The sequence below is a fragment of the Girardinichthys multiradiatus genome, chromosome 4 (assembly GCF_021462225.1).
Source record: "Girardinichthys multiradiatus isolate DD_20200921_A chromosome 4, DD_fGirMul_XY1, whole genome shotgun sequence".
Classification (NCBI taxonomy): domain Eukaryota; kingdom Metazoa; phylum Chordata; class Actinopteri; order Cyprinodontiformes; family Goodeidae; genus Girardinichthys; species Girardinichthys multiradiatus.
The window spans coordinates 39995427-40009720 of record NC_061797.1 but is presented as its reverse complement, the minus strand read 5'-3'; the positions used below and the strand labels follow the sequence as shown (position 1 = coordinate 40009720).

The following is a 14294-nucleotide window of genomic DNA, read 5'->3' as shown; positions in this document are numbered from 1 at the left end:
AGACACATTATTCTGCTAATTTTTCCCTGTAACGTTTAATTTATATTTAGAAAGTGGGAATTGGGTTCATAAACTTTTACTAAGATCCAAAAACATTTGTTTGAAGTGTTTTTTGTGTGTTTCTAAAACGGACACAGAATATGTAATGAAAATAAAAGGTTATGAGGCTGCAAAGGTTAAAATGAATATGTCATGTATCCCCCTGGGGTGAACGTGATTTAAGAATAGGTTGAGGTTAGCTTCTGTTTAGAAGGGTGTCAAACTTCAGGTTTGGAGGGTTGGAGTCCTGCAGCTTTTAAAAGTGTCTGCTTTATACACCTGAATGAAATAATTTGGTCGTTAGCAAGGTAATTAAAATGCAACATATGAAGTCATGTGGGCCACAAAATCAGGAATAATTTATCTAATCTTTCCAATCGCAATCCCACTTTTTATTTTGTATTTATGTACAAATGTATATGTAGTTGTTCATAATAGGAAAAACTGTCATTTAAATATGAGCAACTTAGAGTAACATTTTGTAAAAAGGATTCAAGGAATCTTTTGAAACACCACTGTTTTAAATTCACTTGGTTTTTACATAAAATATTTAAAACAAGAAGGTACAACATAGTGTAATTCCTTTCATTTAAATCAAAATGCAATAATTATTTGTAAAGCTGCTGGTATGATGTACCATATAGGTTAGGTGTTATATTTAAATTATATATTTTTTTCATAATTTCATAATATATTTTATGTTTTCATAATGAGCCACAAATTTATGGGTATGTATTTGTGTACTGTTACACCCGTGTTAGATACCACAATGAAAATCTGAATCATTTTAGGTGTTTGTATGCACTATTTTATAAATATTTATAACATTAATAAATGCATACAACCTTTTTTGAGTTAAATAAAACTGACTCAGGTTAGGAGCATATGTTTTGATGCATAAATGTAGGAATAAAATCTCCTTGTTTTCTGTCGGTTTTAAAGCAACTGCCTCTATCAAATTAGCTCCAGTCAATTTTTTTACTTTCTGTGCTAAAGTCCTTGTAAAAAATTGGAATCAGAATCAGCAGGAAATCTCTAAAGGCCACGAAAACCCTAATAGGTGCATCTCTGTTTCTATATCCACTTGAGATGAGCAGTATTAAGTCAGTTGATGTATCTAAAATTAGTTTGTTGTCCCTCAGGATGACGCCTCCTCCCCTGGAGATTTGGTTGTCTCTGATAATGCTGGAGGTGGGTATTAAATCTTTGCATTCCTTAGTGGTATTATGACAACTTACTATAAGCAAAGCCTTCCTGCACAGTTTGAAAAGGCAAAACATGCTACTTATTTTTTATGGCAAAAAATTGGATCCCGTTTTGCCTAATTTCTGTTATTTCAATCCAGATGCACCTCCTGTGACAGAAGGTCAAACTTCCTACTGGCCCTCCCCTTCAGTGTTGACAGCCAGACTGAGGCGACTAATCACAGCCTCTCAGCGCTACACCAAGAGCCGGCAGATCCTACACATCCACCAGACTCAGTCTCAGTCCCAGCAGGCCATGATGCTTTCTGCACCTGTCTGCCCACTGCCCCCCACGCTCAAGGACACACTTAACCCTAAGATGGCGGCAAAGATTGAACGCCAACAAAGGTCAGAAAACAGAGGTTCAGGACTCATGTTACACCTTTTGTTAAAGTGGAATGATTCTTATATCTTTGTTTTCTAAATGCCCTTTCTGCAGATGGACCAGGCGAGAAGAAGCTGATTTTTATCGGGTTGTGTCCACTTTTGGTGTTGTTTTTGACCCAAACTTGGGACGTTTTGACTGGACCAAGTTTAGGGCTATGGCTCGGCTGCACAAGAAAACAGACGAGAGCCTGCAGAAATACCTTTGCGCTTTCACCGCCATGTGCAGAAGGGTGTGTCGCCTGCCACCCAAAGATGGAGGTCAGTTACTTATTTCTCAGTTATTTGCATAAACACGTGTACTTTCCATTTTTACATACTTAAAGAAGGTGGAGAAATTTTCCACATTCCTTTGTGTTGTTTTTGAGAGAAGTCAGTAGCCCTATGTTAAAAAACTGTCCTGCCAGTTCAGAGGTAGACTATTGACAAGGTTAATCATTAGAGGAAAGGCAAACAGTGTGACGTTTGAGCTCAAGGCACAAACGAACCTTTGGGTTGTACCTTTAGTCATTTCCTCACATGCCCGTTTCCTTTTGTTCCAGATTCTGCGATGGATCCTTCCCTGACCATCCAGCCAATCACAGAGGAGCGAGCATCTCGTACTCTGTACAGAGTAGAGCTGCTTCGCCAGGTCAGGGAACAAGTCCTCAGACATCCATTGCTGTATGAACGCCTATCCCTGTGCCAGATGAGCTCTGACTTACCTGTGTGGTGGGAGGCTGGAACTCATGATCGTGACCTGCTGATCGGTGCAGCAAAACACGGTGTCAGTCGGACGGATTACCACATTCTGAGAGATCCCGATTTCTGCTTCATGGCAGCCCAGCGCAACTACAGCCAAGTAAAAACAGCACAGCAGCAACAGCGCACGACTACTCCGCTCCTGCACCCTCAATATCAGGCTACCAGCTTGTTACCGACAGGTTCCCCGCTGCCCCCGCCCAACCAGAAAGACCCAGATCCCTGTGGGGTAGTGCCTAAAGTGGAACCAGCCTCAGAGGAGGAGGAGGTCAAAGAAAGGCAAGGAGAGAGGTGGAGCCCCCCTCAGCTGCCAGCGACTCCCACAGGCCTGGAAGAAAAGCCCATTTTAGTGGCAAAGGACAGTGAGAGGCAAATGGTGGCGGCACGAACCAAACCGCTCACGCCCAACTCCACAGAAAGGAAACCCAAGAAGGCGAGCAAGAGGGGCCGCAGGGAGGCCCGGCGAGGCTCAGAGTCAGACTCAGACGGCTCCTCAAGCTCTTCATCACGCTCTTCTTCATCTTCTTCCTCATCTTCCTCCTCCTCACATTCCGGATCTAGCTCCTCCTCCTCATCGTCTTGCTCCTCTGGCTCTTCGTCGTCATCGTCATCCTCCTCCTCTTCTTCTGATGACAGTGAAGGTGAGGGAGAGGAAGCAAAGAAGAAAGGTGAGTTATACCACATTCAAGGCAATAATTCTTCCTGATTGTAAATTCATTTTTATTAAGAGGTCCTAAAGTTTGAGGTGAATGTTTAAGCTTCTTAATGTGGTTTTCTCAGTTCCTGTAACATTGAGTGTAAAGGGTTTTGACGAGGACAGCGTGGCCTCCCTGAGCACTACCCAGGATGAAATGCAAGACTCGCACGTGTCTGAGAATGGCGTCACAAACAACTCCTCCCATCCTTTCCAGGGAGGAGGCTACATGCTGGCTGCATCATACTGGCCGAAGGTAAAGTACTTTTGTTGCCTTTCTGATCTATGGACTATTACTGACAGTGTAAGTTTTGCATTTCAGCTAATACTTTAAACACTGGTCACCTGTAGGGCCCCAAAAAGCTATTCAAGGATGGATACTAATCATTAATTAAATAGATAATCAGATATTACAGATTTTGTATCTTTTAAATAAATTAACCATTGCTTGATTTTGCTTTGTTACTAATCTCTCATATTTCATAAGAAAGGTGGCCCAAACGGGGCTCAGAACCAGAAAAATGGAAATGAGATGTAAATCAAAACTTTCAGGGAATAATTCCGTTAAATTATGATATTTTAGCATTTTTATAACTATTTAGCTCCATTATTTATGACAGAACTTAACTACAAGAGAAATAAACTGACCCAATGGTTTTAAGTATGTGGGTAAGAAATAATTTGAAGGTATGTATATGGGGGTACAAAATGTTGAAGGGGTGAATTGACCGTGGGCTACGTTTTTGTTTTTATAAAAAAATTTTTAAATCATTTAAAAAAAATGTTTTTTCACTAGGACCGAGTGATAATCAACCGCCTGGATAGCATCTGCCAAGCCGTGCTCAAGGGCAAGTGGCCAGGCCACCGTCGGGTCTATGAGCCCGGCAGCACGGTCGCCTCCTTCTACACCACCAAGCTGCTGGACAACGCCAACAGCCTGTGCGAGGACCCCTCTGCCTCTCCACAGGGGTCAAAGGTGACCAAGCATGTTGCAGAAAACAAGGAGTTCTCAGTAAAACTCAATGATGTATGTTTGATTTCTCAATTCCTCCCTCCGCCCCCCTCCCTCCGCTTCAGCCCTAACTGTAGGACCCTACCTCTTCTCTGCCATGACCGCTGTTAGCTGCCGTGTTCAGCATGTTTCTTTGCTCTCCGGCCTGCTTTCCTTTGGGGATGATTAGCGGTTTGCACTGCCTGGCGGGAGGAGAGATTAATTTAATAACAGCCTTCCCCTCTTTTCCCACGCACTCTATTCGAATTGAGCTCTCAGGCTGTGATTACACAAACACAAATCATTTAGTCATGAACATATGATAAGCTTCTGTTTTGAAGCCTCTCTGCACTGAAGGGGTCTTGCTTGTAATCTAACTGGAATGGGAGATATCTGCCATTGGGGTTTTTCTAATATGCTTGTTGGCAACATGGCTTTTACGCCAAGGAGGAATCATATTTGCTTGTATTCCTTTCTTTCGATGCTGCTTTTTGATAAGGATCCCAATTTATTGTGGTTTTTCATGTCAGAGCTTCAGACAGCTGCAGCTAACTCTTTGGCATGGCTTCCAATTGCTGTACAGACTATAAATAGACTTTACCCACTGCCCTGCTCAGCACTACCCACTGTGTTCTTGTGTCCCACCAGTACTAACAAAAAACAACCTGAACAGTGTTTGCTGTTATTGCTTGATAAAGTATCTATGAATTTTGATAGATTTGATCTGAAACTTTAAAAGCTAAAGCAAGAGGGATTTAAAGGCATTTAATTTATTTTGCCATCATATCAAATAGTAGTCAAAACATGAAATTCTTTGTTGAATTAAAGGTCATAAATGAATCTTTTAGGCATTTGATTTTCATTTGTAGTCCATAAAGTTGTTTTTCCTCAACTTGTCTCACAATCTTGTCTGTGTGTGTAGCAGGAGGGAGGTCTGAAGCTGACCTTCCAGAAACAGGGCTTAGCGATAAAGAGGCCTCTAGAGCCTGAAGAGGGCAACCAAGCCCAGCAGCAGTATCTGGCCCGGCTTCATGAGCTGCAGAGTGCTTCAGACACAGGCCTGGCTGACATTACCAAGCCTCAAAGCAGTTTCCAGACTGGTACGTTGCTTTCTTATTTTGTCTCAAGTATAGACGGTTCGGTGTTCTTTCTCTGCCACTAGATGGCAGCAGAGCATACTATGGACAGTAGGAGGCAGGCTTTGTAACACTTTTCTCCTTTTTACTTTACCCAGGACATACAGGTGCAACTCAAAAACTGTTTATTTCTGTTTATATTAGTGTTTAAAGCTAACAAATAATGAAATCCAAAAATTCATGTATTTGTTGTGCACATCCTCAGGTTCTTAAAAAATGTGAATATTACACAAGACCAATTAAAAAAACATTTTGCAAGCAAAAATAATTTATTTTTGCAATTATTTGGAACACTGTTTATTGGAAGGCTATCCAGCAGTCAGTAATTCTAAGCCACAAAATATCATCAGTACAGATGTTGGCTTTTGACAGATTGCTATATTTAGGCATACAGGTCCTTCTCAAAAAATTAGCATATTGTGATGAAGTTCATTATTTTCCATAATGTAATCATGAAAATTTAATATTCATATATTTTAGATTCATTGCACACTAACTGAAATATTTCAGGTCTTTTATTGTCTTAATACGGATGATTGTGGCATACAGCTCATGAAAACCCAAAATTCCTATCTCACAAAATTAGCATATTTCATCCGACCAATAAAGAAAAGTGTTTTTAATACAAAAAACGTCAACCTTCAAATAATCATGTACAGTTATGCACTCAATACTTGGTCGGGAATCCTTTTGCAGAAATGACTGCTTCAATGCGCCGTGGCATGGAGGCAATCAGCCTATGGCACTGCTGAGGTCTTATGGAGGCCCAGGATGCTTCGATAGCGGCCTTTAGCTCATCCAGAGTGTTGGGTCTTGAGTCTCTCAACGTTCTCTTCACAATATCCCACAGATTCTCTATGGGGTTCAGGTCAGGAGAGTTGGCAGGCCAATTGAGCACAGTGATACCATGGTCAGTAAACCATTTACCAGTGGTTTTGGCACTGTGAGCAGGTGCCAGGTCGTGCTGAAAAATGAAATCTTCATCTCCATAAAGCTTTTCAGCAGATGGAAGCATGAAGTGCTCCAAAATCTCCTGATAGCTAGCTGCATTGACCCTGCCCTTGATAAAACACAGTGGACCAACACCAGCAGCTGACACGGCACCCCAGACCATCACTGACTGTGGGTACTTGACACTGGACTTCTGGCATTTTGGCATTTCCTTCTCCCCAGTCTTCCTCCAGACTCTGGCACCTTGATTTCCGAATGACATGCAGAATTTGCTTTCATCCGAAAAAAGTACTTTGGACCACTGAGCAACAGTCCAGTGCTGCTTCTCTGTAGCCCAAGGTCAGGCGCTTCTGCCGCTGTTTCTGGTTCAAAAGTGGCTTGACCTGGGGAATGCGGCACCTGTAGCCCATTTCCTGCACACGCCTGTGCACGGTGGCTCTGGATGTTTCTACTCCAGACTCAGTCCACTGCTTCCGCAGGTCCCCCAAGGTCTGGAATCGGCCCTTCTCCACAATCTTCCTCAGGGTCCGGTCACCTCTTCTCGTTGTGCAGCGTTTTCTGCCACACTTTTTCCTTCCCACAGACTTCCCACTGAGGTGCCTTGATACAGCACTCTGGGAACAGCCTATTTGTTCAGAAATTTCTTTCTGTGTCTTACCCTCTTGCTTGAGGGTGTCAATAGTGGCCTTCTGGACAGCAGTCAGGTCGGCAGTCTTACCCATGATTGGGGTTTTGAGTGATGAACCAGGCTGGGAGTTTTAAAGGCCTCAGGAATCTTTTGCAGGTGTTTAGAGTTAACTCGTTGATTCAGATGATTAGGTTCATAGCTCGTTTAGAGACCCTTTTAATGATATGCTAATTTTGTGAGATAGGAATTTTGGGTTTTCATGAGCTGTATGCCAAAATCATCCGTATTAAGACAATAAAAGACCTGAAATATTTCAGTTAGTGTGCAATGAATCTAAAATATATGAATGTTAAATTTTCATCATTATATTATGGAAAATAATGAACTTTATCACAATATGCTAATTTTTTGAGAAGGACCTGTACAAACGGAAGGTTTGGTGGGAGGAAAAAGCAACCACAGCTTTGTCAAACAAGTAGATAACCATTGTTATTTATTACAAAGCTGAGGCAGAACTAACTAAGAAGTATCTGAAAATGGCATTGTTTCATTTTATCTTTCAAAATGGACGATGCAGACTTTCACAGCAAACATGCCGCTTCTTCTTTAGTTACTCCAGGTGTTAGTGGTCAAATGAGGTTGAATGGAGCATTGGATGGCCAGCCCATGGTTAAGAAGCGAAGGGGGAGAAGGAAGAATGTGGAAGGAATGGAGCTGCTCTTCATGAACAGGAATAAATTACCTACTGTTCCTGATCCGGTAAGATTTAACTATCTCACTTGTTAATATTCTGCACATTTAAAAAAAAAAAAAAAATGCATAGCACATAGTATGAAGTAAACAGTGTCATGTTCTTATATCTGTCAAGGTGGCTCCAGGATGGGGTGGAATTGGCCAGGTGGGCATCATAGGAGCTGCTGCACCAATGAACTCCAGTCAGAACCCTGCAGACACGGACACCAGGGTTCCCGTTATCAACCTTAAAGACGGCACCCGACTAGCAGGTGATGATGCTCCCATGAGGAAAGACCTAGACCAGTGGCTTAGGGAGCACCCTGGCTTTGTCGCGGATACAGGAGCTTTTATTCCAGTGAGTGTTTTTTCTTTCTCTTTTTCCTCCCCTTCCAAGACCACTGATATGTGTTGCAAAGTACACAATTTCAGTTTACTAAATTATTTTCAACAAATATCTTTCTGTTTTGTATCCAGGGAGTGAATAAGATGCAGATGCAGTTCCACTTCCAGGATGGTCGACCCAAGCAGAAGCGGCACCGCTGTAGGAACCCCAACAAGATCGACGTCAACAGTCTAACAGGGGAGGAAAGGGTGCAGATCATAAACAGGAGGAATGCTCGAAAAGTGAGTTTGTCTGGATTTTGGTTGCAGCTCAGAGTGAACTTTCTTGTTTTTTGGGGGTTTTTTTGTGAAAAGAATGTATGGTTTTCTTTTCTTTCTTTTTTTTTCAAATAAAACTCTTAAAGGCCGCAAGTATCTACGTACTGGGGCTGTAATGCTCACCACACATTTTAAGAGGTTGTCTTCCTGTATTGCCCTTTATTTAGCTCCGTCCCTCCATTAACTCTGACCAGCTAAGAAAAGCATCCCCACAGCATGATGCTACCACCACCATGTTTCACTGTGTGGATAAAGTGTTATGGTTGACATGCTGTGTTGGTTTCCCACCACATAGTAATGGGGGCAAATTATATACTTTTCAGATTTTTAATAGTGAAAAATTAAAAAAATCTGCTGTGTGTAAATATATATGTTTTGACCGTTGTGCACAATGGTTCATGTGGCTTGTTTTGTCTTCTTTAGATCGGTGGAGCCTTTGCTCCTCCTCTGAAGGATCTGTGCCGGTTCCTTCAGGAAAATCCAGAGTATGGAGTCCCACCTGAGTGGGCTGATGTGGTTAAACAGTCGGTGAGTCACTGTAGTAGTTTTCTCTTAAAGGAACAAAATTTACCACAATAAATCCTGCATTCATTAGTTTTTTTTTTTTTTTTTTAGAAAAGTGGTAGTTAAAATGAGCTATAAAAATTTGTATTCCCTTTCATGTCTCTAATTAAACGAGTGCTTTCTTTTGCTGTATCACCCTTCTAAGCCTGTCTATGTGTTGTATTTAAACTAGGGTTATCTCCCTGAGAGCATGTTTGACCGGATCTTAACGGGACCCATCGTTCCTGAGGAGGTGAGTCGACGAGGACGCCGACCGAAAAATCCTCTGGCCAAGGCTGCAGCAGCGTCCAGTTCAGCAGCCTCCGCCCTGGGTTTAAACCCTTTGCTTTCTAATGGCGTCCTCTCCGGTATGGACCTCGGCAGTTTGCAGGCCTTCCAGCAAAACCTCCAAAGTTTACAGTCCCTGCAGCTCACCGCGGGCCTCATGGGACTGCCGCCAGATGCCAGCAACCTGGCTGCAAGTAATCTTGCTGCTATGTTTCCCATGATGCTTTCTGGAATGGCTGGATTGCCAAACCTGCTCAGCATGAGCAGCTTGCTTGGAAAGCCTACTCAGGAAGCTGCAGGAAGTTCTGAAGAGAAGACGAAGGGAATCGACAACAGTGGAACATGCGAGCAGTCTGCCCCCGCTCATACTTCAGAAACCAAAGGAGAAAGGACAGAGGGCTTGAACATGACTCCTTCCTCCACTTCCAGCTCTGCTTCCTCTGCCACTGTCACACAAAGTGCTTCAGCTGCCTCTGCAGCAACCAGTCACCCACTTTCTCTTAACCCCTTGTTACTCTCCAGTATGCTTTACCCAGGGATGCTTCTCACTCCAGGCCTTAACCTTCCTGTGTCTGCCACACAGCTGCAGAGCTCAAACAGTGACCCTTCAACCCTTCCATCTGCTGCTGCTGCCGCTCCTCTTCCTTCTGGTCCTGCAGCCTCCCAGTCATTACTGACTGAGATGGAGCAGCCATCAGGAAAGAACGAAGAGGAGGAGGACGAGGCACCTGAGGGGGCTTTGGACGATGAAGAAGACGACGATGAGGAATCTGCAGAACCGAGAGAAAACAGTGGTCCTGAAGGTTCAGCAAAAGCTGAGTCATCTTCATCCGAGTCTGGGAGCTCTTCCTCATCCTCTGATGAATCAGACTCCAGTGACGAGGACTGAACCTATGAACAGAAAATTTAAAATTTATTTATGTATTGCCTAGAAATGTAGACATTTATTCACATATATATGGATTTTCCAGCACTTATGTTGCGATTTCTTTACGTGTAAATACAAAACTAACTACGTTGTGTAAAAAAGACCGTAAAAGCAAAAAAAAAAAAAAAAAAAAACTGACTTAAAGAAGCTGAAATAAAATGTCCATGTTTGTTCACAAGGTACAGTCTTGTTTTGAGACATTTTGCATGTCAGACTTTGGTACTTTCTGAACTCTGAACTTGTACCACCTGATTATGTACAATTGCAACAGAAAAAAAGGCATTATTGTAATTATGTCAGGATTAATTTTATTAAAGAAAAAACTACATCAACTTGCTCGTTGAGCAGAACTATTATAATATATTTTGATTGTTGGGGCGGTCGACACTTTACACACACTTGGGTTTCACTTGTAAAATAGCCAGTACATTTGCAGGTTTGTTGACACTTTGGCTTTGCAGATGGATGTTGGATAATGTCAGCAATAACCTGGGCAGCTAATGAATGTCACTGAAGCTGTAGATTCTCTCAATTGCCATGTTTCCACCCCCAGTTCACAACTCATACATTCTTCATACATCCCTCCCTTCTTTTTTTCTTATTTAGCTTGGAAACCGGTTTAAATATTGAATGAAATCTATCAATTTTACAATCAGTTATAATTTGTTGACAGTGGAACATGTTTTATTTGCTTGTTTAGGATTGACCCACATTTTAGAAATGCATTCCTTTCAAGGTGCAATTAAGTTCCTCAAATAAGGCATACATTTTCAGTTGTGCAATTGTTAGTTGACATTATCAACTATTGATAGTAATTAAGTTTCTACTGTGTGCCAAAAAAACTGCCCTTTTACTCTCAGATGTCCTGAAAGTGTTTTGTGGATATTATTCCTTAGATCCCATAGTATTTGACCGCTTCTTTACCTCAGCTTTGCTAAGAGTTGGCTTCACTGTGCAGATGTACATATGCATGTCTGTTTGTTTCTCCTGGACAGTGTGTGAATGTGTGTCAGAAGTCAATTTTCAAATCTCTTCTGTGACGACATTATGCCATTTCTCCCCCTGTGGGCTGGTAACTCCTGCTTCCAGAACCTTTCCAGTCTGAATGTTTCGTGTTTAAGGAGCTTCACTGGTTTTGACTTGTGAACACCACATTACAAGTGTTCTTTATCTTCAAACATGCCTCTTCAGAACTCTGAAGGAAGTTTAATGTGTTGCATGACAGCCTGTGGTGTTACAAATACTAGTGCCACAAGCACAACATGGATCAATCCTGCTCAAGACTGTATTGATTATTTATTATAGTTGAGTATTAAAGTTCGAGCTGGGTGGGTTTGCTTCAGGAAGGGCTTATTTCAAGTTGCGTTGCTGAGTCTGCAGCTTTGTCTCGTTGTATCTCGCGTCATTCATAAATCTGTTTCGCTGACAAACTGAGCTTCAGCTAGATCTAGAAGTGCCCTTATCCTGCATCTCATCCTCTCATTGAGCTGCTCACTCACCATGCTTGTGTGTTTCCTTCAGCTTTCCCCGCACACATCCATTTCGGAGCTGTAACCAGGTTACACATAAACACTGGACTACACATGAGCCGAAGTACCTTTTTGTAATCCTCTCTAGCACAACCGTGCTCGCTCTAGGACTGCTGTTACACCGTTGACTGTTAAATATTTCCAAGGAGAAGGGGCCCTCTGGATAAACTGTTGAATTCCTAGGTATCTGTAGCACCTCTCTCTCTCCAGTGGGCTTAACGATAAAAAAAAAAAAAAAAATTGCGAGGTCTGAACACAAAGACTGAAGACACGTCTGTTTTCTAATATTGCTTTAAAGTGGTTTTCTTGTATGCCTGCTCTATATAGACCTCATCATGGTTTTGCTTTCAATGCAACTTGCATTTTTTTAATGATTATTAACAGTATGGTATTTTTCTATGTCTGAGCAAAACATACCACTTTCATTTTGTATATCTACACCTCTGCTCTGTTTTAACTGGTAGTGCCCTTATGCAAACACCCAGCCGCTGCTCCGTCTGCTGTTAGCCACTGATCGAATGATTATTGTCACCCCTCAGCGACGCCTCAGTGGATTGATTTGTGTTGGGGCTTGCTATAACAGAAGCGAGAAAGCAAAAAGACTCGAATTAGAAATATCTGATTTCATAATGTGGCTTGACGCAAGTAAACAGAGACCAATATGCAAGGGGAACGACAAAACACTACTGCTGTAAAAGGACACAAGGAGCAAATATGGGTTTTGTATTTTTAGTTTAAGCTTGAGAAGACCGTACAATGTCACCTTGGTCAGTTTCTTATTTTTCTCATTGGAAAATTGTAATTCTTGCAAGATGTGGTCTGTGTAGTCAAAATAATTATTGTAGTGCAAGAAAATGCGTCTTAAAGTCATTTGTAATTTATTGGATTACTTTCTATGAAGTTCTATAGAGGAAATTGAGGTTTAATTATTTTTATTAAACATATTCTTCTGACTATTCATCCCATGTGCCTGTGCGTTTTGCTTTGCTCTGCCTGATTGCTTTTTATCAAAGTATTGTTCTTATGGATTTTTAATGAAGTCTAAATTGAAAAAGTATTCTCATAAAAATGAGACACAAAGTCTTTGAAAACCTTAAAGCAAGATCAAGACCAATGCCAGTTATAGTAATTGCAAGGTTTTATTCTTATTTCTATTTTTATAAAAGCGAGCATGAATGGACCTTTTTTCACTCAAGATTTAAGAGGTGTTTGAAATGTACTTTACAATATTTTTTTCTGATGCAGCTTTACAATCACAATAGAAATGGCGGTACCTTTGGGGTAACCTTAACAAAAATAAGAGTAGCTAATATGATTTCTCAAATAACAGCTGTTCATTTAAATGGCTCATTGCTTGTATGCATTTAAGTGCCATTTATATTGAGATCCATGCAACAATTTGTGCAAGCCAGCTCTGTTCCATGACTTTTAGGTCAAGCAATGTGGCTGTGAGATATTGGCACTGTGAAACTACTGTTTCAGAATTGATCATTCGCTGTTTTTGGTTAAAAAAAAGATTCGACATGCCAAGCCAATGTACTAGCTGTTGTAGTAAAGTAATAGAAGACTAGCCGACCCAAATGTCACAGCTTTCTGTAGATTCTGACTCAAAAAATGAAAGTGGCATAATCTCATCATCTTAATAATCTGGAGTTCAATCAGAGAGGTCATTTATTTAATTAGTTTGCCACAGAACAAACTGACGGGTTTAAAAAGAAATGGCACAACATTTTATGGGCTGATGAAAGCTAGTGATCTTTTTGGGACTAGTGGCTGCAGACAGTTTATCAGATGAAACCCAAACACAACCAGATGGATCTTTTGACCTTAATCCAACAGAACTCTTGTGGGTTGACATCAATCATATTGTTTCTGAGGCAAAATCTGGGAAATGCAGAAAAACGGGATTTTCCAGTCATGGCTGGAATACCTGCTCACAGGAGCCAGATGTTGACCTGCTACATGCAAGACAGAAGTGAAAGCAGCTCTCAGAAACAGTGGCAATATAACTAAATGTTTGTTCAGTGATCAACAGGAAAGCTGTCTTCATGCAAATTTCAGATTGACAGTAGATTTGAATATGTAAAGAGAAATAATGCCTAACAGCCTAATATCCTGAATACTACAAATAAATTAAGAAACAAATTTGAAATTCCCTTGCTTTCCTGAAATACATTAACAACACAAGGCTTCGTATCTGGGGTGTTTGGTGCAGGGTCCCCCATAGCCGGTCATTAGGCCGGCGGAAAATGTTGATATTGTTTTACATAAAACTGCATTTTAATGATATTTTTGGTTATCATTATGGACCTGGCTCTGTAGTGCACATGACATACACAAATTATATAGTATTTCCTATATTGTAATATTTGTTATAGTATTATAATCAGTTTCAGGTGGCCTCTCACCATTTTGTTTTACTTGAAAGGTGTTTTCAGTGATTTCACCAAAAGTTACAAAGGGAAATTTGATTTTACTACCAACATTCCACTACTCCCTGTCTCCCTTTTATAGCACCACAAGCAGGTCTAATTTATCTCCAAAACTGTCGACTCACAGGTGATGGCATTAGATTTGTGGTTTAAAAATACTAATACGAGTCTATGTGGTTGTTGCTATTTAATCTGATTTCCAGAAAATGTAAACATTTCTCTGGATTGAAAGCAGTCACTCAGTCTGCACACACTAGAAATGTTCTCTGTTCCTACTGCAAAGCAGTATAATTGCATCAAGGGCATCTCTGGGCCCCTGTCAGTCATATATATACAGGGGTTGGACAATGAAACTGAAACCCCTGTCATTT

At 41.2% G+C, this 14294-nt stretch overlaps 1 protein-coding gene across 1 annotated transcript in view; it reads left to right on the top strand.

Annotated features, from left to right (window-relative positions):
* chd9 (chromodomain helicase DNA binding protein 9) overlaps positions 1-12451 on the top strand; it is a 102641-nt gene extending 90190 nt beyond the window's left edge. The window contains exons 28-39 of the mRNA XM_047363406.1: positions 1182-1230; positions 1385-1631; positions 1723-1928; positions 2210-3076; positions 3189-3358; positions 3899-4129; positions 5016-5193; positions 7419-7567; positions 7677-7898; positions 8018-8167; positions 8627-8731; positions 8940-12451. Of these exons, the coding sequence (XP_047219362.1) occupies positions 1182-1230; positions 1385-1631; positions 1723-1928; positions 2210-3076; positions 3189-3358; positions 3899-4129; positions 5016-5193; positions 7419-7567; positions 7677-7898; positions 8018-8167; positions 8627-8731; positions 8940-9923 (3558 nt within the window). The 3' untranslated portion in view covers positions 9924-12451. The remainder of the gene's footprint in view (positions 1-1181; positions 1231-1384; positions 1632-1722; positions 1929-2209; positions 3077-3188; positions 3359-3898; positions 4130-5015; positions 5194-7418; positions 7568-7676; positions 7899-8017; positions 8168-8626; positions 8732-8939) is intronic.
* Positions 12452-14294: the final 1843 nt, after the last annotated feature.